General features: G+C 38.2%; 5 protein-coding genes across 20 annotated transcripts; 2 read left to right on the top strand and 3 right to left on the bottom strand.

Annotated features, from left to right (window-relative positions):
• Nucleotides 76-5,983, top strand: LOC109713873 (putative tRNA pseudouridine synthase Pus10). 3 transcript variants are annotated; one of them, XM_020238135.1, is made up of 15 exons: nucleotides 76-296; nucleotides 1,020-1,399; nucleotides 2,009-2,126; nucleotides 2,240-2,348; nucleotides 2,443-2,603; nucleotides 2,699-2,770; nucleotides 3,146-3,214; nucleotides 3,298-3,378; nucleotides 3,448-3,567; nucleotides 3,697-3,771; nucleotides 3,912-3,992; nucleotides 4,086-4,159; nucleotides 4,403-4,463; nucleotides 4,837-4,892; nucleotides 5,719-5,958. In XM_020238135.1, the coding sequence occupies exons 1-15, from the start codon at nucleotides 189-191 to the stop codon at nucleotides 5,795-5,797; spliced, it is 1,644 nt and encodes a 547-aa protein (XP_020093724.1). In that variant the 5' UTR covers nucleotides 76-188; the 3' UTR covers nucleotides 5,798-5,958. The 3 variants fall into 3 exon arrangements, with proteins under 3 accessions (XP_020093724.1, XP_020093725.1, XP_020093726.1); XM_020238136.1 differs by lacking the exon at nucleotides 1,020-1,399 and having other exon boundaries at nucleotides 88-296; nucleotides 5,719-5,983; XM_020238137.1 differs by lacking the exon at nucleotides 76-296 and having other exon boundaries at nucleotides 1,158-1,271; nucleotides 5,719-5,983.
• On the top strand, nucleotides 5,837-10,024 carry LOC109713876 (UPF0548 protein At2g17695). 10 transcript variants are annotated; one of them, XM_020238143.1, is made up of 5 exons: nucleotides 5,837-5,960; nucleotides 6,035-6,123; nucleotides 7,789-8,081; nucleotides 8,201-8,405; nucleotides 9,690-10,024. In XM_020238143.1, the coding sequence occupies exons 2-5, from the start codon at nucleotides 6,118-6,120 to the stop codon at nucleotides 9,882-9,884; spliced, it is 699 nt and encodes a 232-aa protein (XP_020093732.1). In that variant the 5' UTR covers nucleotides 5,837-5,960; nucleotides 6,035-6,117; the 3' UTR covers nucleotides 9,885-10,024. The 10 variants fall into 10 exon arrangements, 8 of the variants coding, with proteins under 8 accessions (XP_020093732.1, XP_020093731.1, XP_020093739.1 ...); XR_002217195.1 differs by lacking the exon at nucleotides 5,837-5,960 and adding an exon at nucleotides 9,384-9,475 and having other exon boundaries at nucleotides 5,990-6,123; nucleotides 9,690-9,830; XR_002217196.1 differs by lacking the exon at nucleotides 5,837-5,960 and adding an exon at nucleotides 9,384-9,471 and having other exon boundaries at nucleotides 5,990-6,123; nucleotides 9,690-9,824.
• On the bottom strand, nucleotides 10,015-13,017 carry LOC109713877 (coiled-coil domain-containing protein 124-like). Of its 2 annotated transcripts, none has more exons than XM_020238152.1 (4): nucleotides 12,264-13,017; nucleotides 10,978-11,097; nucleotides 10,417-10,461; nucleotides 10,015-10,345 (listed from the first exon to the last, which is right to left on the bottom strand). In XM_020238152.1, the coding sequence occupies exons 1-3, from the start codon at nucleotides 12,825-12,827 to the stop codon at nucleotides 10,450-10,452; spliced, it is 696 nt and encodes a 231-aa protein (XP_020093741.1). In that variant the 5' UTR covers nucleotides 12,828-13,017; the 3' UTR covers nucleotides 10,015-10,345; nucleotides 10,417-10,449. The 2 variants fall into 2 exon arrangements, with proteins under 2 accessions (XP_020093741.1, XP_020093740.1); XM_020238151.1 differs by having other exon boundaries at nucleotides 10,015-10,274; nucleotides 12,264-13,014.
• LOC109713872 (prolyl endopeptidase-like) lies at nucleotides 13,460-18,972 on the bottom strand. Of its 3 annotated transcripts, XR_002217194.1 has the most exons (13): nucleotides 18,656-18,965; nucleotides 18,343-18,562; nucleotides 17,936-18,136; nucleotides 17,786-17,856; nucleotides 17,513-17,675; nucleotides 16,536-17,129; nucleotides 16,008-16,388; nucleotides 15,795-15,870; nucleotides 15,633-15,696; nucleotides 14,478-14,613; nucleotides 13,995-14,108; nucleotides 13,753-13,909; nucleotides 13,460-13,632 (listed from the first exon to the last, which is right to left on the bottom strand). XR_002217194.1 is itself a non-coding variant. In XM_020238133.1 (12 exons), the coding sequence occupies exons 1-12, from the start codon at nucleotides 18,931-18,933 to the stop codon at nucleotides 13,844-13,846; spliced, it is 2,364 nt and encodes a 787-aa protein (XP_020093722.1). In that variant the 5' UTR covers nucleotides 18,934-18,965; the 3' UTR covers nucleotides 13,460-13,843. The 3 variants fall into 3 exon arrangements, 2 of the variants coding, with proteins under 2 accessions (XP_020093722.1, XP_020093723.1); XM_020238133.1 differs by having other exon boundaries at nucleotides 13,460-13,909; XM_020238134.1 differs by lacking the exon at nucleotides 14,478-14,613 and having other exon boundaries at nucleotides 13,460-13,909; nucleotides 18,656-18,972.
• On the bottom strand, nucleotides 20,471-24,484 carry LOC109714131 (probable alpha-amylase 2). Of its 2 annotated transcripts, none has more exons than XM_020238577.1 (12): nucleotides 24,397-24,484; nucleotides 24,221-24,260; nucleotides 23,901-23,938; nucleotides 23,452-23,578; nucleotides 23,154-23,380; nucleotides 22,430-22,575; nucleotides 22,215-22,330; nucleotides 21,888-21,976; nucleotides 21,672-21,794; nucleotides 21,533-21,568; nucleotides 20,994-21,092; nucleotides 20,471-20,918 (listed from the first exon to the last, which is right to left on the bottom strand). In XM_020238577.1, the coding sequence occupies exons 1-12, from the start codon at nucleotides 24,412-24,414 to the stop codon at nucleotides 20,730-20,732; spliced, it is 1,248 nt and encodes a 415-aa protein (XP_020094166.1). In that variant the 5' UTR covers nucleotides 24,415-24,484; the 3' UTR covers nucleotides 20,471-20,729. The 2 variants fall into 2 exon arrangements, with proteins under 2 accessions (XP_020094166.1, XP_020094164.1); XM_020238575.1 differs by having other exon boundaries at nucleotides 23,452-23,599.

The following is a 25,008-nucleotide window of genomic DNA, read 5'->3' on the forward strand; positions in this document are numbered from 1 at the left end:
GACCCGATCCAATCGGATTTTATTTATTTATTTATTTATTTGCTCACTTCATCACAAAAAAAAATAAAAATGAAATAAAATCACTCCGAGCGCGAGCGGGAATCTTAAAGCGTTTCTGAAAGGGCTTCAGGGGTCTTCGTCTCCGTCCTCTGCGACCGAGCTCTAAACCCTCGTCTCCATTCGCGAAAATGGCGACGAGAGAAGCCGCGGAAGCGGAGGACGTGAATAGCCTCCTCAATGGCGCCGCCCCTTCCCTTCCTCCTCCGCACGTCGTTCACGACTTGTTATCGGCTGGGGTCTCTCTCTCTCTCTCTCTCTCTCTCTCTCTCTCTCTCTCTGTTCTTGCGTTGATGTTTTTTGCGCCCCCGTCTTTTTTGTTTTAGGGTTTAAGTTTATTTTGTTCTGCGATGTTATTGTATGTAATTTCTCTGATTTTGTTCGATGCCCAATTCTTGGATGGTCTAACAAGAGTTATTTGATGGAAAGAAACATGTAAGTAATTGTTCTTCAGATGGATCCTTCCGAATTCTAGAATTTTAGGGTTGCTATTAAACATGTTTAGTACCTGATTCTTTAACGTAGTTTTTTTGTTTCTATGCTACTTGTTACTTTTTTTTTTTTTGAACATTACGTTATTGGATTCAAAATGCCCGCGCATAAGTAGTGTGTAATTAGCAACATTTTTTTGGCTAAGATTCTTGTTTCTTTATCAGTTGGCGACTAAGGCATTTTGCATGAAGAAACGAGTATCGAGCTTATTGTTTTCGCTGTATTAAAGTGATCTATAGTTATTTAACTTCTAACGATGTTGTTAGATATTGAGAAACAAGGAAATATTATTTATTGTGGGGCTTACTAAGTCGTAACATCTATTTTAAAGATGATAAATAATCTCGGTCCTGCAGCTTTACAGCAGATCCTTCGTCGCTTGAAATCTTTTTATTTGCTTGTTCTTGCATAAGTAATTTGAGTGCTAACATCAGGTAACGCTTTAAAAGGTGCATTTGTTTATGTTATAGGTTTGTGTTCAATGCATCTTTCGTATTTTTGGGGTTTCTGGTTGTGCCCACTTGTGTTCGTCTATTACAACGTCAATGCTGCATACATTTCTTGAAGAGCAGAGTACTGACCCGAATGGTTCTGCTAGAAATGGATGGTGTTCATGTGCTTCTACGGACTTAGAAAAAGATGAGACATATTGCAGTATCTGTTTGGGGGTATTACAGCTTGCTTGCTTTCAAGATCAAGAAACAAGGGTGATACCTAAGGAGGCAAGATCTATTGATGCTTTCATCTCAATATTGGCTGAAACAGTAAAGCAAGAAAGTTTTCAAATTGATGGTTTTTCTTTGGAAGTTTCACTACCGCCAGTCATAGCTGCTAATGAGCGTGCCATTTGGTAACCAATTTAGCCACAGGCAAAAATAGCTGATCTTTTTTACTTGATTTTTTTTGTTGTGGAGAAGATACTTTTACCCTTCTGCATGATATAAATATATGACAACAAATAAAGATAGTGCAAAGTGTTTTTTTTTTTAATAAAAGAGTTGTCTGTTGATATTTAACATTATAGTTACAGCTTCTGACAGCTAGTTTTTATTTACTATTCGCTGTTTATTGGTAGCATTTCTGAATTTTACATGTGTAGTATCTCAGATGGACGTGGAATTTCTGGCTTGAAGATGAATATTCCTCCATACTGCTATGAATATTTCTTATCTTGCTACCCACTTTCTAGTCAGTAGTCACAAGCTTAATCGAAATGCATCATAATAAAACTGACATTAATGGATATTTTTTAGCTTACTTTTTACGTTTTACTTCAATGAAATATCTTGGTTTAGCATTTTGATGGATACTAAATCTAAAGACAAATATAACATGCAGTTGTTGCTTGGTTATTTCTTTAGTGATGTAAGCAAATGATTGTGCATCCTGGTAAATTTACAATTACTTTTGACAAAACATTACCGATGATGTAAGGTCCTGGGCCACCATTTTTTTGTAGGTTGTATATGAAAAGAAAATACGAGAGCGAAGAGTGGTTCAAAGACAAGTTCTCTGGACAAATGTCTATTAAGGAAGCCTTGAGAGTTTTACTAAGTACGCCACTTGAGAACCACATGGTAATTTCATGTTCTTATTAGTTTTCTCTTTTGAGGCTGATAATGATGTTTTTCTTTAGCTCATGAATCTTCACTCTTTGAATCCTAACGTCTTTGAGGATTAAGCTGTGCAGAATGTTAAATCTGGTGTCCACTCATTCCGTGTTCGCTTGACATATACACATTCTGAGGCATTAAGGAAGCTTCAGGATAGATTGCCAAATAATAGGAGAAGAGATTTAGGTATCTTTATAATTGGAGATATTTTTATTCCAGCAGTTTGTTATGTATTTTATGACATTATCACCTGATTCCGATATAATAATAAATCTGGCAGTAACAGTAAATAATGGAAACAATCTTGCTGATTCACATGAGAGAACTGTCAGAAATGGTGATAACCATTCGCAGAGTGAATCTGATTCAGTCATCAACAGAACCCTTGATAGCATGTCAGACCATGCCTTTTGTGAATTATTTCAGTTACCACCAGCAAAGGTTACTGTTTCTATTCAGTGGTGACTACGAATACTGCCAAAAGGTGGTTTTAAGATTTATATATCAATATTAACTTGGCTTATTTGTTTCTTTAGGCCTTCAAACCGTGTCAGCTTACTATTACTTGCTGCAGAGTGCCCATTTACATTGGTGGTAGGTATTTGAAGGTATGTACAAGGCTCTATTGACTAGCTTAGCAGAAGAGCATTTCATGTATTGTATTGGTTGTTATCATCCAAGGGATCTATTGCAGGAGTTTTCTTCTCATTGATGGCAAACTAATGCCTTATTAGGTAGTTAGTGCTATCATAGTGGTAAAATCAGTACCATTGACAGAGATATTGTAGTATAACTATCATTGCATTGTGTGAAATTTTAGTTGCTAAAGATATTTTATTAGCCACAACCAATGAAGTCCGAATATGTGTGTTGCCTAGCTTCTGATAGACGAGAACTTGTTATTTAAAACATGAGTTCCATTTAAGTTATAATGGAAAAGTTTCAGAATATTTTTCTCCCTCATTTCTCTTTTTTCATGACAGTTCTCTAGAAAGGTGAGCCAGTCACGTTGGATCATCGATGATGAAAGAATGGGTGAAGCATCTGTTGAAGTATAGTTTATTTATGCTTGTGAAAATCTTTTCTTTCCCCTTCTTTCAGTATTGAGATTAAACATAAATTTCCTTGTTTGTAGGAGTTAGTTGGGGAAAAAGTCTGTCTCATTTGTAGAGGTGACGACTACAAGTTTCATGCTGCAGGAAGAGAAGATATTGATGTACATTCTCTTTCTTGTTGGAGGGTTGTTTAATAATGTTCAATAGAATGAAGAATAGTTATTTCGCAGGTTAGGATGCTGGGATCTGGTCGCCCTTTTCTGGTTGAAGTTTCAAATTCACGATCTGTGCCTTCTGTCGTTGGCGTTCAACAAATTACAGAAGAGATTAACAACTCTGAACAGAAATATGTAAGCTCTAATCCCAAATTCATTGTTTTCTAGGTCAATGTAAAATTCTGCATGGCGCATAATTAGAGAAGTTCCTGCTGTTGTGGTCTGTTCACACTGCAAATGTTTACCGACTTCATGCTGTTATAGGTTAGGGTTAGAAATCTTAAGTTGGTTGATAGTGAAGCATGGGCTTTGATGCGTGAAGGAGAGGCAGAGAAACAGGTATGTTACAGCTATTTCCGGTTCTGCAGCTTGTTTTCTTCTTGATAGAGTACTATGTACTTTATGTGTCCTATAAAAGGTATTCATGAGTAATATGCTGACTGTCGGAGTGTATATCATAATTTATGGTGCCAATGCAGAAGCAGTATGCCGCTCTTGTATGGATATCTCGTCCATTGATGGAGGATGACTTGAAGAATATTTCTTCTATAAAAGAAATGGTGAGATTTTACTTTCATATTCCTGAGACTGGTTATTTGCTGTCTATGGTTGATGGGCCATTATCTTGAATCAATCTTTTTGCTTGATTCTAGGAAATCCTGCAAAGAACCCCAATCAGGGTTCTTCATCGTCGAAGCCCATTGGAGCGAAAGCGAGTCATACATTGGTAGGATTACTTTTGATTTTGCTTTACTGAATTTTTGCTTGGATCATATTGCAGATTTCAGACACTTATAACATAATTCTGTTCCAAATAATTCTGACAAGGCTTTGATGGTTATCATTATATGTATGTGCTGTTAAGCATGGAGATTGTCATAAAAAGATTTAAAAATTTGAGATTGCCAGAAAAAGAAATTTTACAAAATGGAGATTGTAATGATTGTTAGTTATGTGGCTTTTTGATCAGGATGATGGTTGAGAACATTACTGGAAGCTGCCAGTATTTTCTATTGCATCTCTGCACCCAGGTACATGCTTTTTCAAATCTATTTGGTAGATATCTAATAGCTTACTGGTGTCGTCTCCATTTGATAACGATGCTGTGCATACAGCACCTTAAATTACTGATTGCAACTTGGAAAAAGAGAACCTATATTTGTTATGTCAGGTCCCTTAAATGTACAGTACTGTGCTCCAATCATATGCATTTGAATTTTTCATTTTTCGGCAGTTTAAAGATAGCTTCAATCACTTGGAAGCGGAAAACTTAATACCTATTTCCACCCGTTTATCCTATCATCGCTTACCTTCTCTTAGAGACTGCTTAATACAGTTGTCTTGTATTTTATTCTGTTCTTTGGTTGCTGAGATGCCTTATTGGTTTGTATGCTATAATATCAGGCTGGGACATATATCAAAGAATTTGTGCATGGGGATCTTGGAAGGACCCATCCAAGGTAAAACTATTTATTTTGTTGGTATATTTTGTATATATGGGAATACAATGAAATTGTTGTTGCTCTAGTTATGTAGTATTGACTAGCTCTCCGGACATAGTAGTTATCCTTATCTTATATGCATTTTAGTGTTGGTTTGAGAAATTGACGAGTCTTCTATTAATTTCATGCTTTCTTGATGTTCATCAAATTGCTTGTTATGAAATTTTTGGCTACCGTAAGAACTATAGGTAAATGATATTGAAAAACCGTAAAATTTATTTTTTAGATACTTCAAATACACTATATCAAGTTTAATGGAGTCGGTCGATGTTCGATTCAGAAGCTTCATCGTCGAAAACAGCTTAGAAGCACGAAGACCTCCGTGCTCCTAATAGCATACAAGACCTACTATATATATATATATATATATATATATAGAATTAGGCTGGAATACTATTAGTAGTAAAACACTCTTTTTGCTATCAAGTTTTTAACCCTTGGATAAAAAATTATAGGGTTAGGATGATATTAGTCAGTTCGAGTTGAGTGGTCCCCCTAGGATTGAGTAATCCCCACTGGGTTATAGTATTTAATCCAATGGTTAGAAATGATGAAAAGAGTTGATCCAATGGCTAAAAAACTAGTAGCAACAATAGAATTTTGCTACTAATAGTAGCCCAGTCCAACTCATATATATATATATATATATATATATATGCTGACTCTTCCTTTCTTTGAATGCTGTTTACTTGTTTCTACGTCACTATCTCATGGACATCTGCATAGTTGCTTATCATAATAATATTTGGTGGTTTGACCCCCCCCCATTATCTTGTTGTTACAGCTTGGGGTCCATACTAGGCTGCAGAGCAGAGATATTGCAGCTTGATGTTACAGATGTAAAGATGGATTGCTTCGACTGAGTGCCTCCTGCGTAATCTGAGATCCTTTCTCATCCAGGCGACTTCTTGTTTTCCTTTTTTTTCCTTTAAAACAAAGAGAGTATAGACGCCATGGAGAATGCGATGATACTATCAAAAGAAACTGGTTACAGGTTAATTCCATGACTCTTGCTTTCGCCAAATGGTAAGAGTATCCAAAATCCGAAATCCTTTATCTTGCAAGCTTCCAGACAACCTGCTTTATGCCTTGCATCGCAGCTCGGTGTATTACAACCATCCGAGCATGTGCTGTGATTACGGGAACACGGAGCAAGACGTCTCGGACAATCGAATGCAATCCAATGCGAGTTCGTTGTTCGAATACTTATGCTCTTTTTTGTCTTTTTGCTTTCCTTTCTTTTTTTTGGGGTAGTTTTGTTTTTTTTTCTCTTTTCTCTGCTTTAACTGCTTTAAGGTAAAGGTTTCCATGAACTGGGTCGGGTCTAGATAGTTTATATACTACCCATATCCTACACTGTATCCGTACCCTAAAAAAGAATGGTTAGAAAAAAAAAAAAACTATACTCTACCCATTTAATTTTGGGTCGGGTCCGGATCTGGATACTTAAGTTACTAATATATCCGTCGGATCTATTTGAGCGGGTCCGGGTAGTGGCTATTCGTATATTACCTGTTAAAGACCCGGTATGGGTCGGGTTTAAATCGGGTACAAGTATCTTTATACATATATATTTTTATAGACTTTATTAAATTGGCTAAACAAGACTTGTTTCGGTTATTATATTGACCGATGAAAAATCTAAAATTCAAAATAATTTTATATGTAAGCACACAGAAATAAGAAAATTATAATATTATATTATAGAAAAGAGAATATAAGTTGTAATAATTACTAATATTATATACTACAATTCAAAAAAAAATAAAAATAAAGAGGAATCAGAAAACTAGGTTGTTGATTATGATTGGATAAGGGATTTGGAAAAAACTCACTTGTGCCACGTCTGTAGAGAATTAATATCGTTGATGATGACGACGATGGAAATATCGTTTCATAAAATACTCTAGGCAGAAATAAAATAAAAAAAATAAAGAGTAAAGAATAAAAAGTAAAAACAAACAAAAATAAAGGAGTAAGAGAGCGGATACGATTTCAGTGTTTTTCATTAGGATAAAAATACTTAAAAGAGTCTATAAATTCTATTAAAATTGATTCCTCAGTTTCAAAAGTTTAAATTTATTTTATTAACTATCGAATATTTCATCGGGTCCGGGTTCGGATTTGAAAACTATTTCGGACCTTATCTATTTAAAAGTTGGGTTTGAATCGGGTCTAAATCGCGTATGGGTATAACATATCCGGATCCATACCTGAAATTTTAATGGGTAATTTTTTTTATCCGTATACTATTCATTTTTTATCGGATTCGGGTAGGGTCCGGATCAGTTATGGTATATAAGATATTTTGGACAGCTTTAATTCAAGGCTATTATTATTCCACGCTGTACAATTAGAAATGAAACATAAAATATACGGAGAAGGGGAGTGGTTTTGAATGGTCAGTTTAGTTTCGATCCTGAAGTATATTTTACTTGAGTAAACGAGTAGTTCATTCCTGGGCAATATTTAATCCAAGAAATCTTTTTTGTAGAAGAAATTTTCTTCTCGTTAAGGTGAGGAAGTGACATTCCTGAGGCCACTCAAATCTAGCTGGATAATGCGGTGGTTAGAAATATTTTTGAAAGATTCAAAAAGTTCGAAATTACTTCTAATCTCCTCTAAAGCTTTCACTCGCGGTATTACCAAGCTAGATCTAAATAAATATTTTGAATTGAAGTGTGGCATTTAAGCATCACAGATTTCTATCTTCTTCCTTAATCATGTATTGTCCGATCTAGATATTCTATATTTCTATTTTTAAACTAGTTAAATATATATATATATATATATATATATATATAAAGAAGGCTTGTTCAACTAACTACGATTTTCTTACCTTTGCCTGTTCTAGAGAGAGAGAGAGAGAGAGAGAGAGATGGCGGTGTGGGGAGGGTTATGCCTGAGCTGGGGTCGCCCCTCGCGGGGGCAGCAGAAGGCGTGCATCGCCCGCGCCGGCGGCTTCAACTACGATCCCAAATTCCACGGCGCATCTTCTTCTTCTTCCTCTTCCTCCGCCGCCGAACCCGAGGAAGCAAAGGAGAAAGCGCTGGCCGAGAAGGGCTTCTTCGTGAACCGCTCCCGCGCCCTCCTCGGCTCCGGCGACCGCACCTTCCGCCTCGCCAAATCCGCCCTCCTCTCCTGGAGGTCTCTCTCTCTCTCTCTCTCGTTCTCTTAAGTCCCAGATTCTGAATAATTAACTGCTTACTAATAATAATTGCTCAAAATTGATTTTGTCGAAACAACAACAACAAAAAAAAAAAAAGGCATTTTGGGCTGGGGTGGGCGGTGGTGGATCCGGAGACGCCCGTGGCGAAGGGGGTCAAGTTCTGCGTCTGCGTGAAGGAGCTGCTTCCGTGGGTGATGATGCCTCTCCAGATCGCCTACGTCGTCGACGAGGCTTGCAGCTCCGGCCCCGCCAGGAGGGCCTCCTTCGCCTTCGGCAGCGGCACCCTCCGAGGCCACCTCCTGGTACTACCATGCCACTACTACCACTACTGCATACACTCTTTTAATTAATTTTTGCAAAAAAAAAAAAAAAAAAAAAAAAAACAAAGGATAATGTGACTAATCACGTACCAACGGAAATTAACAAAGTAAACAGCAGATTAAATCAGCATATTATAATTTAAATTTTTAGATGATTATTTTTGCAAAAAATGCCACTAATTACTTGGCTAGGTGCATTTACAAATTTACTCACTTATACGTACGGACCGGAACGGAACACCCAACGCCGTAGCCATCCGCCGCGTTAACTGTAACGGGGCGTTAATTATGTCGCCTTCGATTCACGCAGTACGCTAACCTCTCGGTGTCGCCGCCTCACATTTATTTTAGGCAGCGTTTCGTTAGAGAATAGATATAGAAATAGACCCTTATCCTTTTTATATCTAAATGTTAATTTTTTATTCAAAAATAGTAATTTTTGTTTATTCTTACTAATATTTTTATTTTTTTATACAAAATTATCAAAAATTATTCTTATATTGAAGAACAATCTAATTTTCATCCAAACATTATTTTTCTTATCTCCATATTTGTACTTATTTCTTTAATAGCTAATTTTTACTTACATCCGAGCCAAACCGTACCTTAGAAACCAACCCACAAAAAAAATAATTTAGAAGCGAGCGGGATGATATTGTGAGCGCGCTGAGCTGACACTCATGAGTTGGCACACGATACATTCACCGTTCGGTGATTGGGACCTCATAGTTTTCTAGTCACCAACCCCAAAATAATTTATTTCCGGCTGAACGATGTCGATGTTGCTGGAGAGGTGAACTCACCGTTAGGTTGACAAACTCAAGAACGGCCTTAGCGGTACTCTCTCTCTCTCTCTCTATCTCTCTCTCTCTCGGTTTTGTTGATCCATGCACTGCATGGTGTTCTACTTTCGTAGTGATATTTGTCTTCCACTAATTCGAGGATCACCATGATTTGCAGGCTAGCTGTGTTTAACCTTGATTACCTGCACATTTGCAGCATTAGCTTGCTCTAGAGCCGATCAGTTTGTCTCCACCTTCGCTGTTGGGCAAGTAAAAATTAAGTTCGGTCATATACGGCAGTTTCAGTATTCATTTTCCGATTGTTTACTATAATTGCATTCAATTGGAACATCAGTCTAGCTCTTCTAAATCATCTTTGTCTGAAGCCATGCATTTCCAAACTAAAACTGATTACCTCACCTGCAAATACCCAAATGATTATTATTTATCATCTGCAGTCATAATATGTTGGTTTTGGACTCAGGCTGGGGAAGAGAGGTTCTCAATCGAACAGGATGAGAACGATCAGGTTTGGTACGAGATCTTTTCCTTCTCAAAGCCCGCGCACATTCTCTCGGGTATCAGCTATCCTTATGTACGGCTCAGGCAGAAATATTTTGCTCACCAGTCTACACAAGCAGTCCTGAAGCATGTTGCAGATCAGCATTCGGAGTCGTGAAGTACATTACTCATCAATCTGCGCTCTATGTATGTAGGTGGTGACTAGCAGTGTTATTTTGTTAACTGAAATACAAAACATTGCATGCTTGTTGAGCACGGTGCTTGATGGAAATATGCAAAATACCAACTATACAAAGATGACGTCATCTTGCTAGATAACATTTACGGTGCACATGATTTTGATCATATAGTTGTATCAATATTTACAGCGCACATGATTTTGATCATATAGTTATATCATCCTTACAAGGCACAAGCTTACATTAAGTACGAAGGTTATAACACTGAAAGTTTCCCAGCAAACCAATCCTGCTCCATATCTCTTACTACCGACAGATCTATCCCGCCTTCCTAGTAACAATGACCGCATCAAGCTTCACCAGAAGAACTAAAGTAGCACTGGGCGTTAGTTCTAGGCTTACCAAATAAAAAAATGCTTCTGGTATTCGATAAAACAGCCTGAATTGGTGAAAGAATGTTAAGCAGATAAATATCCAATATAATAATAATAAGCAAATAGCGAATTGTACCTGCTGTTATCAGGCAACGTTATTACAATGTCATCACTCGACAACCTGCATGTGAAAATTGAAGCCACATAAATGGAAAATTGTCCTAGAGAATATATACATTGCCAGCTTTTCTAAGAAGATATGGAGCAATGGCTGATTTAGGCTTACTACAAGGAGCCTTACCAGTTGCAGTAATTACAGGGAAAACTAAGAATACATATGTTACTAGTAGCAGTAATTACAGGGAAAACCAAGGATACAAGAAGAAATAGCACAATTCAGGAGGTTGGCCAAGTAGTAGTTTGCTGTTTATCCTAAAAACAACAAAAAAACTTGATTTGACGACACTGACTATTCCTAAATCTTTCTTTTGCTCTGTGTTTGGTAAACTAAGGTGAAATCCAAGTTTATCCCCTGCCCCCTTTGATCAACATGTGCATCAGAATATGGTATAATATGGTTTACAGCCAAATCTTAGCCTAGCATTTATATGATGCCCAGTAATAAAATATGCTGTCTAAAGTAGTTTTTTTTTTTTTTTTTTCTTGCTTAAGTATATGCTAAGTCTCTGAAGCATACCTGGTTAAGAGGGTTGTCTGGGGATTTCTTCCACAGTTTCCATACCATATCTTTGTACTGGTTGAGAGTCAGGCCTGGCTTTTCTTCTTTCAGTTTGGGAAGCTCTGCCTCTTCAAAAGCCTAGATGCATGAAATTTTAATTGTTCAAAAGAGATTCTTCAAGTTATATTGGTAAACTGAAAGATAAAAACGCCAAAAAAGTATTCCATGTAAGCCAAAGAAGAGCAAACATAGTAAAGGAATATTAAATGAATTGATTTTCCTGCTACTTCCACATCAATATCACCATCTTTAACCCAAAGATTACGAAGAGATGAAGAAACTACGCCATAATTGGACTCTTATGTAGCATTCTAGGCACCAAACACAGATGACATTGTTCTAAGTCCTTCGTTACCTACTTCAATTAAAAAGTTTTGCAACAGCACTCCCAGGAATTTCAGCTAGTTCAAAGAACCCAGGGGTGTGATCTTGTAAAACCAAAACATCCAAAGAGACCAATCCAACAAACAAGCACTTTTTCTCAACTTTCCCTTCTTCTCCCTTATTTTCTGGCTCCATTTCTTCCTCAAATCACCACATCTCTCTTCTCTACTTATTTTGCTCATATCAAAAAGTATTAACTGGACCTGGAACACCATGTTAAGGGTATTTTTACGAAGATATAAATATCAGCCACAACATTCTCAATAAACCCATCGAATCAACTGCATCCAAATTCAGAACTAATCCATTTGAAGAATCCGTAACCCTCCAAACAAAGAAACCACATTAAAGACCTGCACTCTTTATCGACAAATAAAGAGATGCCCGGAATTTGATTCAGAAGATAAGAGAAGTTTGCATGATTGTTGATTTGCTACGCCTTAATTTAGCGGAGATAACCACAGGAACACGATCGTCAAGGGAGGCAAGCCACCATAACGCCACTCATCTGGCTCATTTACGAGCCTAACGATTGAACGAACCAAAAAGGGGATGGGATTAATGCAATGGCATCACAAATTACACGCTATGTATAGGGTTTAAGGGAGTTCTTGTGATAGGAATTTGAGGAGATATTGGACAAAGAACCTTCCACTGCTTCTTCTCCCTTTTAATTTCTTTCCATAAAACCAGAATATAGCAATCAAGTAAAATTTCAGGTAAAATTTCTACTGAGAAAACAGAATCCAAACCAGTTCGACTAGGGTTTCAATCGATGCAAAATGGGTCAGAAATGGAGGAGTTATCGCCATAACTAGGGTTTCAAATCAAGTAACTCAGACAGATAATGATGGGCGTACCTTGAAGGAGGCCTTCAGGCGCCTCTCCGGGTGGCGATCGGGCGGGAGCGGGGGCTCGGCAAGGGCCATGCCGGCGATGGCGTCCTCCACCGTGTGCGCCTCGATGACGGAGTCGTCCCTGTTGGTGTTGGAGACGAGCACCACGCGCTCGTACTCCTCCTCGTCGGCGGTGCGGCTCCGGCGCTTCTTCGCGGCCTCGGCCTCGCGCTCGAGGCGGAGGCGCTCCTCCTCGCGGCGGCGGAGGAGCTCCGCCTCGGTGACCTTCGCGGGGGCGGGGACGGAGACGCGCGAGGCCTTGGGATCGGGCCTGCGCGCGGCGCGGTCGAGCTCCTGCTGCTCGAGCTCGGCGAGCCTGCGGTTCTCGGCGCGCCGCGCGGCGGCCTCGGCGCGCTTCTCGGTGTCGCCCTCGCGTCGCCGCGCGGCGCGGGACTTGGGCCCCTCGGCGTCGCGCCAGAGCTGGTCCTCCTTCTCCCGCGCCTCCCGCTCCTGGCGCTCCGCCTCCGCCGCGCTCCGCCGCTCCCGCGCCGCCTCCGCCTTCGTGTTCGTCCCCATCTTCTTCGGCATCGCCACCCACCGCGAGCTTCTGTGCTACTCTCGCTCCTCGGAGCTAGGGTTTGCTATTGGTCAATCGTACGTGGGGGGATGGGAACGCATTTCTCTTTTGTAGGTTTGGGTGCACGCTTAATATAATGGCTCTAGTCTACAAGCGGGCATCGATCTGGTCAAGATGCCTCCGCCCCGGCCACAACATTATAGAATACATTTCCCAAGAATGTTTGAAAAAACTTGTGAGATAAATTCATTGAAAATAATAATATTTTTATTTTCTGAAGAACTTGATGTTAAACGAAATATTAAAATGCTGTGCTCTGTAAACCCACCCGCAACATAATAATCAAGTATAATATTACATCTCTAAAGACATTTTCAGACACAGGCTCCCCGCATGCTCGCATTAATAGGCATTTTCAACGGTAAGATGTCACTAATTTAAAAATATAATAGAGGAAGAATAACAATGCTAATACTTTAATTCACAGAGTAGTAGATTAAAATAGACTACAATGCTAGGTAGTTTTTACGATTTTTTTTATAAAATAAATAGTGATATTAATAGGAGTGGTTATTTGCAAACAAGATATTAATATCAAGATACATTGCATTGCATAAAGGAGAATTATTATTGACGAAATAGATTTGCAGAATCTAATGAGCGAGCATTTATATAACTGTATTTGATTCTGTCAAATACAATTGCTGATTGGTAAGTATCGACATTTGTTCACATCTCACAATCACAAGCAATTGAAAAGAAATCCTTTTGCCCCCCTTCCGTGTTGAATTTCTTCAGTTGGGCTGTACAATGAATCTGTGTCAGACACCACAAAGTTATTGGAACATCAGAAATTATAACAGAAACAAAACACATCTATGTCAAGTTTTTTAGACATGCACTTTTAAACAAATATTCTCAACCCATTTCGCATACATAGAACTCAACCATTCCTTATTCTTTTTGAGCCAATTCAATACTATTCTTCATCTTCCCCCCTTCATCTAATAAAAGTTATCTGGTAATCTCAATCGATCCACGAAACCCCCAACATCTTTGCCGCAAAGCTATAACGATCAGCAGCTTCATCAATCTACCATTTGAAAAGGGAAAAATAAACAAAGATTAGGTGATATCGACAAGCTGACAACAAATAAAAGCAGTGTAAAGGATCAGACCATTTTCTGAGTAGGGCGGCCAGATCCATGTCCAGACTTCCGCTCAATCCGAGCAATGATTGGGTTGGTCTGTGGGCTGTCCTCCACGCTTGTGCAGAGGACATATTGCATAGTCTGCGATAAAAAGTGAACCAAGATGTTTCTCAGAGAGAAGAAATAGGGAAAAAGTAATAAAGTATACCTAACCCATCTTTCTATCGAACGCATAAATTGACTTTTCAAGAGCACGGGGTAAAATTGCTAACATTTAGTGTCAACTATTATTCCAGGTTATCATCCGATCAAATGTAGGGTAAGTACAAACGGCAATGATAAGAAATCCAAGCAAGTCAGAAAGAGAGTTTGGTTTCTAGAAACTTTTATCCATCATGGCTTCCATATACAGAGATCCACCATATGTGCAAAAGGAAAAGGAAAAGGTTCAACAGTGTGCCCAATCCAACTAAATTGGGAAAAAAAAAAAGGGTCTAGGCAGAAACTCACTGCTAGTAACTTCAACGAGTGCAATGGCACAACTCTATCATCATGATCAGCTGTCAACAGCATTGTAGATGGGTACTGGCTATTTGGATTGCCAGTTTTCTCCCATGGTCTTTTTACATTGTGCAGAGGAGAGTACCTATAGGCAGGCAAGTATGCATTTTAATTAAGTGCCAACTACCAAAATCACGTAGTAACAAACGGAAAGAAAAAGAGAACCGGTAACAAATTACTAAGATCACCAACTCTAACAAAGTCAGAAAATTGCATGTGTTTTCAGAAACTTCTAATGGCTGATAAGATAACCTCTAACATGGGAAGAGCCTAGAGCAATAATTCTAGCTGGTAATCCATGTTCTGATAAAATCCATTACTAACTTTATGGAAAACTTTGCAGTAAATTGGAAAAAAGATATCATCATTCCAATGTGAGTAGGGAAGACATAAAAACATAATTATGCATACATAAATTTCAAATGATGCAGAGATCATCATTAATTTGAAACATGCCGATCAAACTAAAATGACTTCTGACATCAGATTTCTGACCAATTCTTGTAATGATGCTTCACCTCCACCAAGTTTTAATGAAATAAAACCCAGCAGGAGACCTCAGAGAATAACTTTACTGTGATGGTACAGAACTACAAGTGCACGTTCCAAGTAGATAAAACAGTTGATCTTAAACATGAGCATTAAACACCTGCTAAAGATTAAATAATTGTTTCACATCGTTGTACAATGGTCAACAAGATACCAATCACAATACAATAGGTTGAACTTCGTAGAATAAAAAAGTGCAACAAGCAAGCAGTTGAAACCAATTATTGCAGAAACTATTTCAAATTCGTCGGACATCATGCATGTATATAGTATATTGTACCCAGGTTCGAAAACAAAACACCAAGTATCTATTGCCTCATGTTACAAGGACAAGGATTGCATTATATGAACCATAAAGGTATATAGTAGTATGACATCAATAAGCAGCAAACTCATGCTCATACCAGAAGCGAGGAGACATGAGAAATGCATATAGAGTAGAAAGCTTTAGGTCATGAGCTTATCCAGATAGAACAAAAACAGGTAAACCAGAAAATTTGGTGAAAGAGATTTGGGATAGTTTTATGAAAATAACAACAGTAAGAGTTTTCATACTTAATGAGCCAGTGGAATTCTTCCTCATTATCTGAGCAACCATAGTCCGAAGTCCATGCATGACCTGCATACGAAAACAGAAACATTCCATGCATCAGAAGAACCTCGTGGAAATAAATGCAAAAGAAAATATTAGCTTGCAGGTATAAAGAGAAAGAAAACCTATGGTGAATTTGTGAAAGCGAAGCATGTCCATAACACCCACGTGAGCAAGAGCACACCCAAAAAGATCTGGTCGCTGCCACCACATGTTGAAATGTTTTTTAAATTATAAACAAAAAAGGCACCGTGCTAATAGGTGATTAAGAAGTTCATACAAAGTAAGTTACAATATAGCATCATAGTGTACCAATAAACATTAGATTTTACTTCTACCTGATTTATGCAAGCAGCAATTAGAAGCCCTCCGTTGCTTCCGCCTTCAATACATAATCGTTCAGAGGTGGTGTAACCAGCAGAAATAAGGAATTCAGCAGCAGCAATAAAGTCATCAAAGCAGTTCTGTTTCTTTGCAAGGGATCCAGCTTTGTGCCATTCTTCCCCATATTCGCCACCACCTCGGATATTTGCTATACAGAAGACAAAGCCCAAGTTCTTTGCTAGAACAATACGACTTACACTAAAAGAAGGGGTAAGACTTATGTTAAATCCTCCATAGCCATATAACAAAGTTGGATGTGATCCATCAAGTTCAATATTCCTCTTGGACACGATGAACATGGGGATCTTGGTTCCATCCTTACTAGGGACAAAAGCCTGAAATTCCTCCCCCCCCCACCCACCCAACAAAAAAAGTTAGCTACAATAGGAAATAATATAGAAGAATTACAAATTGTCTTATTATTTCAACAAAGAGGTTCAAATTGCAGTGGTGCTAGAAGACAATACAGGCAGTAAGATTACCTGTTTAACCTCAAAACTAGTGCGATCAAATCCAGGAACAGATATTTCTCGGAAGATCTTCATTTCTGGGACTTCTGCTGCTAAGTTGCATCTATAGATAATGCCTGGTGTAAGGAAGCTAGTGAAGCCAATGAAAACCTCACTATCTTCTCTTCTACCAGAAATCCCAGATACACTGCCAATGTCTATAGGTAAATGATGAAGCAACTTTCCTGTCTTCAAATCCCTTATCTGCAGGGCATACTTGACATCTGACAAATAACTCAGTAACAGCTGGCTATTATTAACTGCATAAACTGACTCTAGCACGTCTTTTTCATTTTCTGGAACAACTTCAGTCCACAACTCCGGGTTCTTAAGGTCTACTCTTACTAGCTTGTATTTTGGAGCTCCTTTGTTAGTTAGAAATGTGAATTCAGTATCATCATTTGCCACTTCTTGATAACTTGCTTCAAAATTGTCGATAAGCTTGACGAAAGGAAGCAGTTCATTGGTCCCTTTGAAGCCTTCCAGACCATGAGGAAGAGAAGACAAGTCGCAGTAATATAGTTTATTCACAGGGTCACAACTTTCTTCAATAGATAAAAGAGCATACTGCGAACAATAAAAAATATTTTTAGCATAGGCAAAATAATATTAGGATAAAATGCAATAATATCCTTAGTCATATAGCTCTGAAACCATAATGATCTAACTACCAAAGTATTTAAGAGGTGCATAGGGTGCTTGCAAAGATTCCCTTTTCAATGCTATTATAAGTCGATGATGAAAAATGTGGAAGAGCCGATGATTTTGTTTTCTTTAACTTAATCCCTCACATATTGATGAAAAAGCCAGCTGCTCTCTTTCATATCAGAATTTTTTAAACAGCAAAATTCTTAGCTTTCACCAGTATTGTATAAGAAAATCGGCCAGATTATCTCCTATTATATCCTATGTTTTATGAACAAAAAGAAGTCAATAAGAATCATCATTACCTTGCCATCTTTAGTTACAGAGGCAGTAAACATATACTTAGGGTGCTCAGGGTCTTTCCAACACAATATATCCTCCGACTGATCAGTACCTAAGAAATGGTAGTACAGTTCGTGATTCAAATTGATATTTGTCTCTGTCCCAGCATCCACATCAGTGCCTTCCCTGCAGAGTATCAGCAATACATAAATAATAGCAAGCAACACATATAAACTAATTCACTATTTAAGCAAAATAAAAAGGCATTCTAAAGAAGAAAATCAATTCATGCTTACTTGGGAGCTGGATATCTACCATAAAAGAACCCCTTCCCGTCATGGGTCCAGCTGATTGTTGAGAACTTTACCTGCATTCATCGAAATTAACAGCATTAGCTCTAATTAACCATAAGACAATGACTTATCTGAATAAATTGAATTGCTCACCCAGGATAATGTGTCGGGTAAAGGCTGCTTATCCTCAATGCTCATCACTTTGATTGTAACCCAATCACTACCGCTCGCGCTAAGCCCATAAGCAAGATACTTGCCATCCTTGCTTATAGATAAAATAGCGAGAGCCACCGTCCCGTCCTCGCTGAGGCTGTTTGGATCCAAAAGAACTTCCGCTTCGCCTTCCAAATCATTCTACAATGACAGAAACCACATTCTAACAATCTAAGAGGTCCTAAAATGAGACTTAAAGCTCTAAATCATCAAATCATTCTACAATGACAGAAACCACATTCTAACAATCTAAGAGGTCCTAAAATGAGACTTAAAGCTCTAAATCATCAAAAGGACACGGAAACATCGCCAAGAAACATTCAATTAATCCATAATCAGCATATTACCTGGACATAAAGAACGCTCTGGGCTTGGAGACCGGAGTTGTAAAAATAGAAGTACTTGCCCCCGCGCTTGAAGGGGGTGTCGTATCGCGGGTGATCGAACAACGTCGTGATCTGCCTCCGGAGATTCTCCCTCTCCCCGCACTGCGCCAGCACGGAGTCCGTGAGCGCCGCCTCCTTCTCCACGAACTCCTTCACCTCCTCCGCGTCCGGATCCTCCAACCTGCGTTCCAAAGCGCCCGAAATCAAAACCCTAGAAGCGAAAGCGCTTCTCGCACGCGATACGGAAGAGGGAAAGGGCAACGTAGCATCCCACCATCGGTAGGGGTCCGCGACGCGGACGCCGTGGTAGTCGTCGACGACGGAGTCGTCACGGCGAACGGCGGGGTATCGGAGCGGCGGGAGCGCCTCCGCGGCGGCGGAGACGGAGCCCATGGCGGCGGAGAGGGGGCGGCGATTAGGGTTTCGGTCGCGAGGAGGGGAAGAGGAGAGGAGGCGGGGGCGGCGCGGGGGGGTGGAAGGAGAGGGAAGGCGCGATTTAAGGAGGAGGATCGGGCGGAGGATGTCGCGCGCACGAAGGGCGGATGATGACATGGCGAGCCGAATCGGGCGCCAAGATGCGGTCGGGCGCGGTCGGAGGCCGACGTGGTGGGTTAGGATGTCGTAAGTATGTTGCCATTCTGGCAATTGGGCTCAGGATTGCGGAATCAGAGGGATTAGAGAAAGGGATGGGAATTTGAATCTATGACTCTTGAACCTAGAGAAAGAGAGATTTGAGGCGACCTTTTTTGCACAGTAACTTTATTAAAATTTTTAATTTGTTAAATAATTTTTTTAAAATTTTATTTGGGCAACTAATCTGAGAAATATGGTGAATCGTTCACCTTCTTTAGAAAGCAGTGAATAATTCGTCGTTTTTAAATTATTACCTTTTCTTTTATATGTTGTAAGAATTTTTTTGAGATGGTTAAGATTGTATGAGGATCATTAAATTTTTATTTATGGTTAAAATTATATAGATATATTGTTAAGATATTTTAAGTTGTAAGCATTATATTTGATTTGTTGAAATCTTTTTGTGGTTCTTAAAATTATATATGGGAATAAAAAAAAAAATAAATTATTCACCTTTTATATTTTAAGAAAAAGACTGTTTCTATTAGAAAAGAAAAGGACGGTGAATGATTTATCTGTCTTCTAAATTTCATTCAAGATAGTAAATGATTGATCGTTATTTTTAATTATTTTTATACCCAACAATGAGTTGGATAAAATATGATTGTTTCAATAAATAAATATTTTACAAGATTATTTAACAAGTTATAAATTTTTAAAGGGTTAAAATGAAAAAAAAAATCTGATTTGAGGAATGGATTAAGCAATTGCCCCCCTGATTAGTGATGTTACTTTTGGGGTTCTAGGAAAGCTCTCGCATTCATAGTATGGAATGAAAAGTATTGTTAGATGAGAGGATAAATTGTAGTGCTCAAATGGTAGAAGTACGTACACAGGAAAATGTATCCTCCCAAACATTGCTACCCTTTTACATCTTCGGAAACACGTTAGCTACCATTTCAAGTTTGATCTCTTTCCTTCAATAATTTCTCTTTCAATTTAACATCCTTCTGCAGATCAAAAAGATTTCCTGGTGCCATGATACAGTTTGATCACAGCAAAGATGATACCTAACAATAGCAAAATCATTTCATTTTTCTTTGCAAAACTAAACATCAGAAGTTACTAAAAAAAGCAACAGCGACAGCGACAGCGACAACGACAGCATTTCTCTGCAAAACTATACATCAGAAGTTACTAAAAAGAAGCAACAGCGACAGTGACAGCAACAGCAACAGAAGTATTACTCCCAAACTGTTAAGACACCACCACATCAATATATTTCCAAAGCATCCTGGACTAGCTCTTACCTCTCTGCACGGCCGCATACAAGCAGCAGCTTAGTTTTGATAATCCTTGTCAAGTACTTAATCAAAGATCCACATCATTAATCTTCACTGATCTTCGTGTTCAGCCTACTGTAAGAATAAAAACAAAAGTGTATCGTAATACCAATCATCCAATGAAACCTTATTAGTCTTGAATCACTTTTTTAATCAGTAAATAAACTCACTTGTTTCCCTGCAAAGGTAGTTTTCAGTAAATATTAGATGGTAGTTTTCAACAAATACAAAACCACCCGCTATGCGTGTGCTAACTTTATACAAGCTATAGTAGCATAGAAAACAACATACAACAAATAAAGGAACCTTCGCAACATAACATGAGCAAACTAGTGATGCAACACCAGTATAGTGATCTAATGACTCAGCAGATAGATTACATGTTCTATGAACAACAAAGGAGTTTAACCAATCAAAATTCCAGATAAGCGCCTATTTAATCCAAACTGCGTATCTATGGCCACTTGCCGCCAGTTTCCACTCCTCACTTGGACACCACGGCTCATCTCCTATTTTCATGCATACCGTATCCCCAGTAACTGCAGCATATAGATTAGAGCGCGCCTCCAGAATTTTAACCGTAGACCGGCTATGTATATCTTGTCCTCTCCGAATGGCCATCTGCAAATAGTTTTGGGACTAAGAAAGATTTGTCCAAATAAAGAAGTTTAATTCAACGAGTATAGCATCAAATACCAGTTTCACAATTTGGTCATGGATGGAGTCACCCCAGTCATAGAAATGGTCATAAAAGATTGTTGGTATTCCAGGATGTGTGAGAATATATGCGTATCCCTGCATTGCGTTTAATATAAAAAGTGAGTGTAAGATTGACCAAGCTTTTTCTCATATATGGTTGGAAATAAAAAAAATTGCAGTGAACCGCCGTAAACTTGATATGAATCCTCTTTAAGCTCTCTTTAGTTTCTAGTGTATGACTATAACATGGAAACAAGCACAGAACAGTATGTAGTTTATCTGAAGATGCCAACAATGCAGCTGTATGCTTATCAACAAACTCTAATGTATAACATAACCAACTATTTAAGCTAACCGAAATGTTAGCAAATTTATCTCTCAAAAAAAAAGAAATGTTAGCAAATTGCAAGGCCATATGAAACTACACTCTAAGGTTTAGCATATGAAAGGAGAATTAAAAAGATAGAATTTTAAGACAAATATCATAAACATATAGGAAAGTATGGAAAATGCTGTAGCACACTTTGGTGGCATACCTCCATAATGTGGTCCGATGGGAAAGGCCAGTGACCCTGAAAGTTTGAATCCTCTCAGTAGCAAGTAAATGAAGTTATGATCTGAACCTATTACACTCCCTCCCCCAGGGATACGTGGGGGGCGGCGGTATTGATGTACCTGAGTGGATCCCGTGTCATGATTCTCAATGAATGTGACTGCTCTTGAAGGCCACCACCCCAAGACGCCGGGTGGCTTCCCTCCTTGATCACGCAAACGCCACATCTCTCCTTTGACTGCTTCCTGTTTCGGAAAATATTATCCAGAATAATCAGTCACTTGTGACATACCAGATAGTAGAAGCAATGTTTAGCACAAATAAAAAATTGTTCCAACCTGAAGGATGCCCTTCGTTGTGAAATCAAATGCAGCACAAAGACCTCCAGTAGTGTCAATCCAATTAATAATCCTTTGCCTGTGACTATCTGCATTTCAACGGATTTTTCTCAGGTTATATCAGCAAAAAGACACACAATTTGAAGTCCATTAATTATAAAGTATATCTTTCTTTAGTTGGCTTCTGGGATAATAAATGCATAAACCCTACTCACAATCCTAACATTTTAAGTCCCTCAAATTAACAAGAACAGCTCGAGTGCTAGATTAGAAACAAATACAAAATTTGACTAACCGCAGTGAGCTGCATATCTAACAACTTTATACCTTGGTTGTACTCTAATCGGTTCTCAGGACTGTAGCTGCAGCTATCCCAATATTCGCCTACAGCAAATATTGGCTTTGACTCCTCAACATATTCTCTCACAAACTTTGGTGCATAGCTGCACTTTACAACAATTAGTCGGTAACACTGAGAAAGATGAAACTTTCACGAAAACCAGCATTTCTTTGTGGAACTAAATTTGCATGAAAATAATTACCCTTTAGCAAAATCAAAGCGAAAATCTTCGAAACCAATGGTTTCACGAAGCCATATAAGCCACTGAATTAAATCTCTCCGAACAAATGTTTGGTTGTGATCTATGTTGGGGACCCCTTCAAATTTATCACCTGTACTTCTGTTACCCTGAAAGAACAATATCGATGGAAGAAGGAAAAAAAAAACGACGTGTTCTATCTCTAGTCTAATATTACATATGTGCCATGCTAACAGAAAAAAAAGCAAAGCAACGCCATACAAACTGATACTGGCAAAAAGAATTCTGAATACTTTGTCCTAAATCAGATGCAGCTACCATTAAAAATGATTGGCATAAAAAGATGTATCTATTTATCAAACTAGGTCAGGCCTGTTGGCCAACTAACAGGTCAGCAGTTTGAGATCGAACTAGGTATGGACTAGTTACGGACACTCTTAGCACTCGAATGACATATTGGACTGACTTTTTAATGAAATCAATTAGTCAACCACATGTGGTCTATCAAATCAAATTCCTCCAACATCAAGCTTCTTGCTTTTCTATATGTATGGTACAATGAAAAAGGTTAGTACAAACAACAGACCAACTTCGATATGCGAGTAGACGAGAAAGTAAGCTTAAGAACAGAAGTCTGATGAGTCTTGTCAATATGCTCAAGAGGGATCGATCTGCCCAATACAATAATTTTTGTAATCACTAGTATTATTGCAAAGAGAAACTTTACCTTTCCACCAGAACAAGATGTGACAGCATGTTCATCCCAGGGCATTGGGATCCCATCAAAGCGATTGTAGACACCCCCTTCTCCTTTGGTAGTCCCAACCCGATGGTTAATAACTATGTCAGCTATTGCTCTGACATTGTGCTGACGCATCGTCTGAAGCAAAGATTTTAATTGGTCTTCGGAGCCATAGGAAGAATCAAGAGAGTATAGGTTCTGTGGTAAATAACCTGTAAAGAGTAAAAGGTGATTTACTGTACGATAATTTGATAATCAAGAATCAATAACTTGATTGGTCGACCTTCTGGAGACACAGAGTGAGTTGCCGGAGGCAGCCATGCAGACGTAAATCCAGATTTAGCAAGATCAGCAACCTTCTTTTCTAAGCTATTCCACCAATCGTGTTTATGGGATTCCCAATTAAAAGCCTGTGATACAGAAAATTTGCACTACAAAAAATCTGATATATGTTTTAATATAGCATAGGATATAGTTATGATCTTTGTTCTTTAATGACTTTTCCGTAAACGGTGATTTTATATGAGAAGGGAAATTATTTTGTAACGCAGTGTTTCAGATTCTCAATGTCAAGCTCTTAAATCTTGTCAACAAGATGTATTATGTGAATTTCAGAGGAAAATCAGAACAAGTTTTGATAATGAAAACTCCCTTAATTTCAATTATGATTTAAAATTATTATAGGACTAGGAAATGTGAACTGAAATGGAAACCATAACTCTCATTACCAACCTGGAAAAGGATTTCTCTTCCAATACGTATCACCGTACCTGCACCATTTAAAGAGTTAATCCGAGTAAGTTGCAAAATTACAATATATTAAAGAGGTTAAATCTACTAAAAGAACAAATGATGCTGATAAAGATATGGTATATATTGCGCTTTTTCAAACGATACTATTACGATCTAACATAAATGTTCTCCTCAGAAGGTAATGCAGATTTTCATACTGCAGTATCAACGTAATAAGAATACATTTTTTTTTTTAAAAAAAAAAACAACAACAACAACAACTAGAACTAAAATTTTTCAGTACATTAGGACATCTTTACCCGTCTGAGTTGCGGCTTCTTGTAATTTCTCATTTGACACCTGCATTTCAGCAACATCCCACACAAAACTTACTAAGAACCAAACAAAGTAAATGCATCTGAAATACTATTGATTGCTACCATATGTTTTCAGTAAGGAAACAATTTGAAGGAGAAGATGAAGATAAAATGCGTACATCATCGTGGCAGCCCATATTTTGTTTTCTTGATCACTTCAAATTTTTTTATCTTCCGATAGTTAATTCAGATGAATAGTAACTAATCCTGCATCAAACGATCCGCAAAATGAGTAAATTATCGAGCCCAGTTATAAACTAACAAGGACGGCAAAGATTAGCGCTTTTAAGTTCGTTCAAAATCGACGTAAAAAAGAAAGGATCTTTACAAACCACAGTTTCTAACTGGCAAACATGGGAGTCCAACATTTTTATAGTTGTAAAAATAGAGGGGAAAATTTTAAAAAAAGAAAGAAAAACTGATTCAAAACAAGCCATTATGGTCGAAGATGCTCAAATACTTTAATATATCTTGTTTATTATATATACTGTATGCAAATTATTACCATAAAATAGAGTAGAGCACACATACTTACACAACATACTATATGCAGCAAGCATAATAGTCAATTAGTTAGAAAAAAAAAATGATCTTTATTAACATTATGGTTTCACCTTCGAACAAAGTAACTAAATAATTGCAAGATATTGATGGGATGAAAAAACGTCTCAAACACGATCTTAAATTACACACCACCCCCCCCCCCCCCCCCCCCNAGAAGGTCTACTGAA

The sequence above is a fragment of the Ananas comosus genome, linkage group 8 (genome assembly GCF_001540865.1).
Source record: "Ananas comosus cultivar F153 linkage group 8, ASM154086v1, whole genome shotgun sequence".
Taxonomy (NCBI): Eukaryota; Viridiplantae; Streptophyta; class Magnoliopsida; order Poales; family Bromeliaceae; genus Ananas; species Ananas comosus.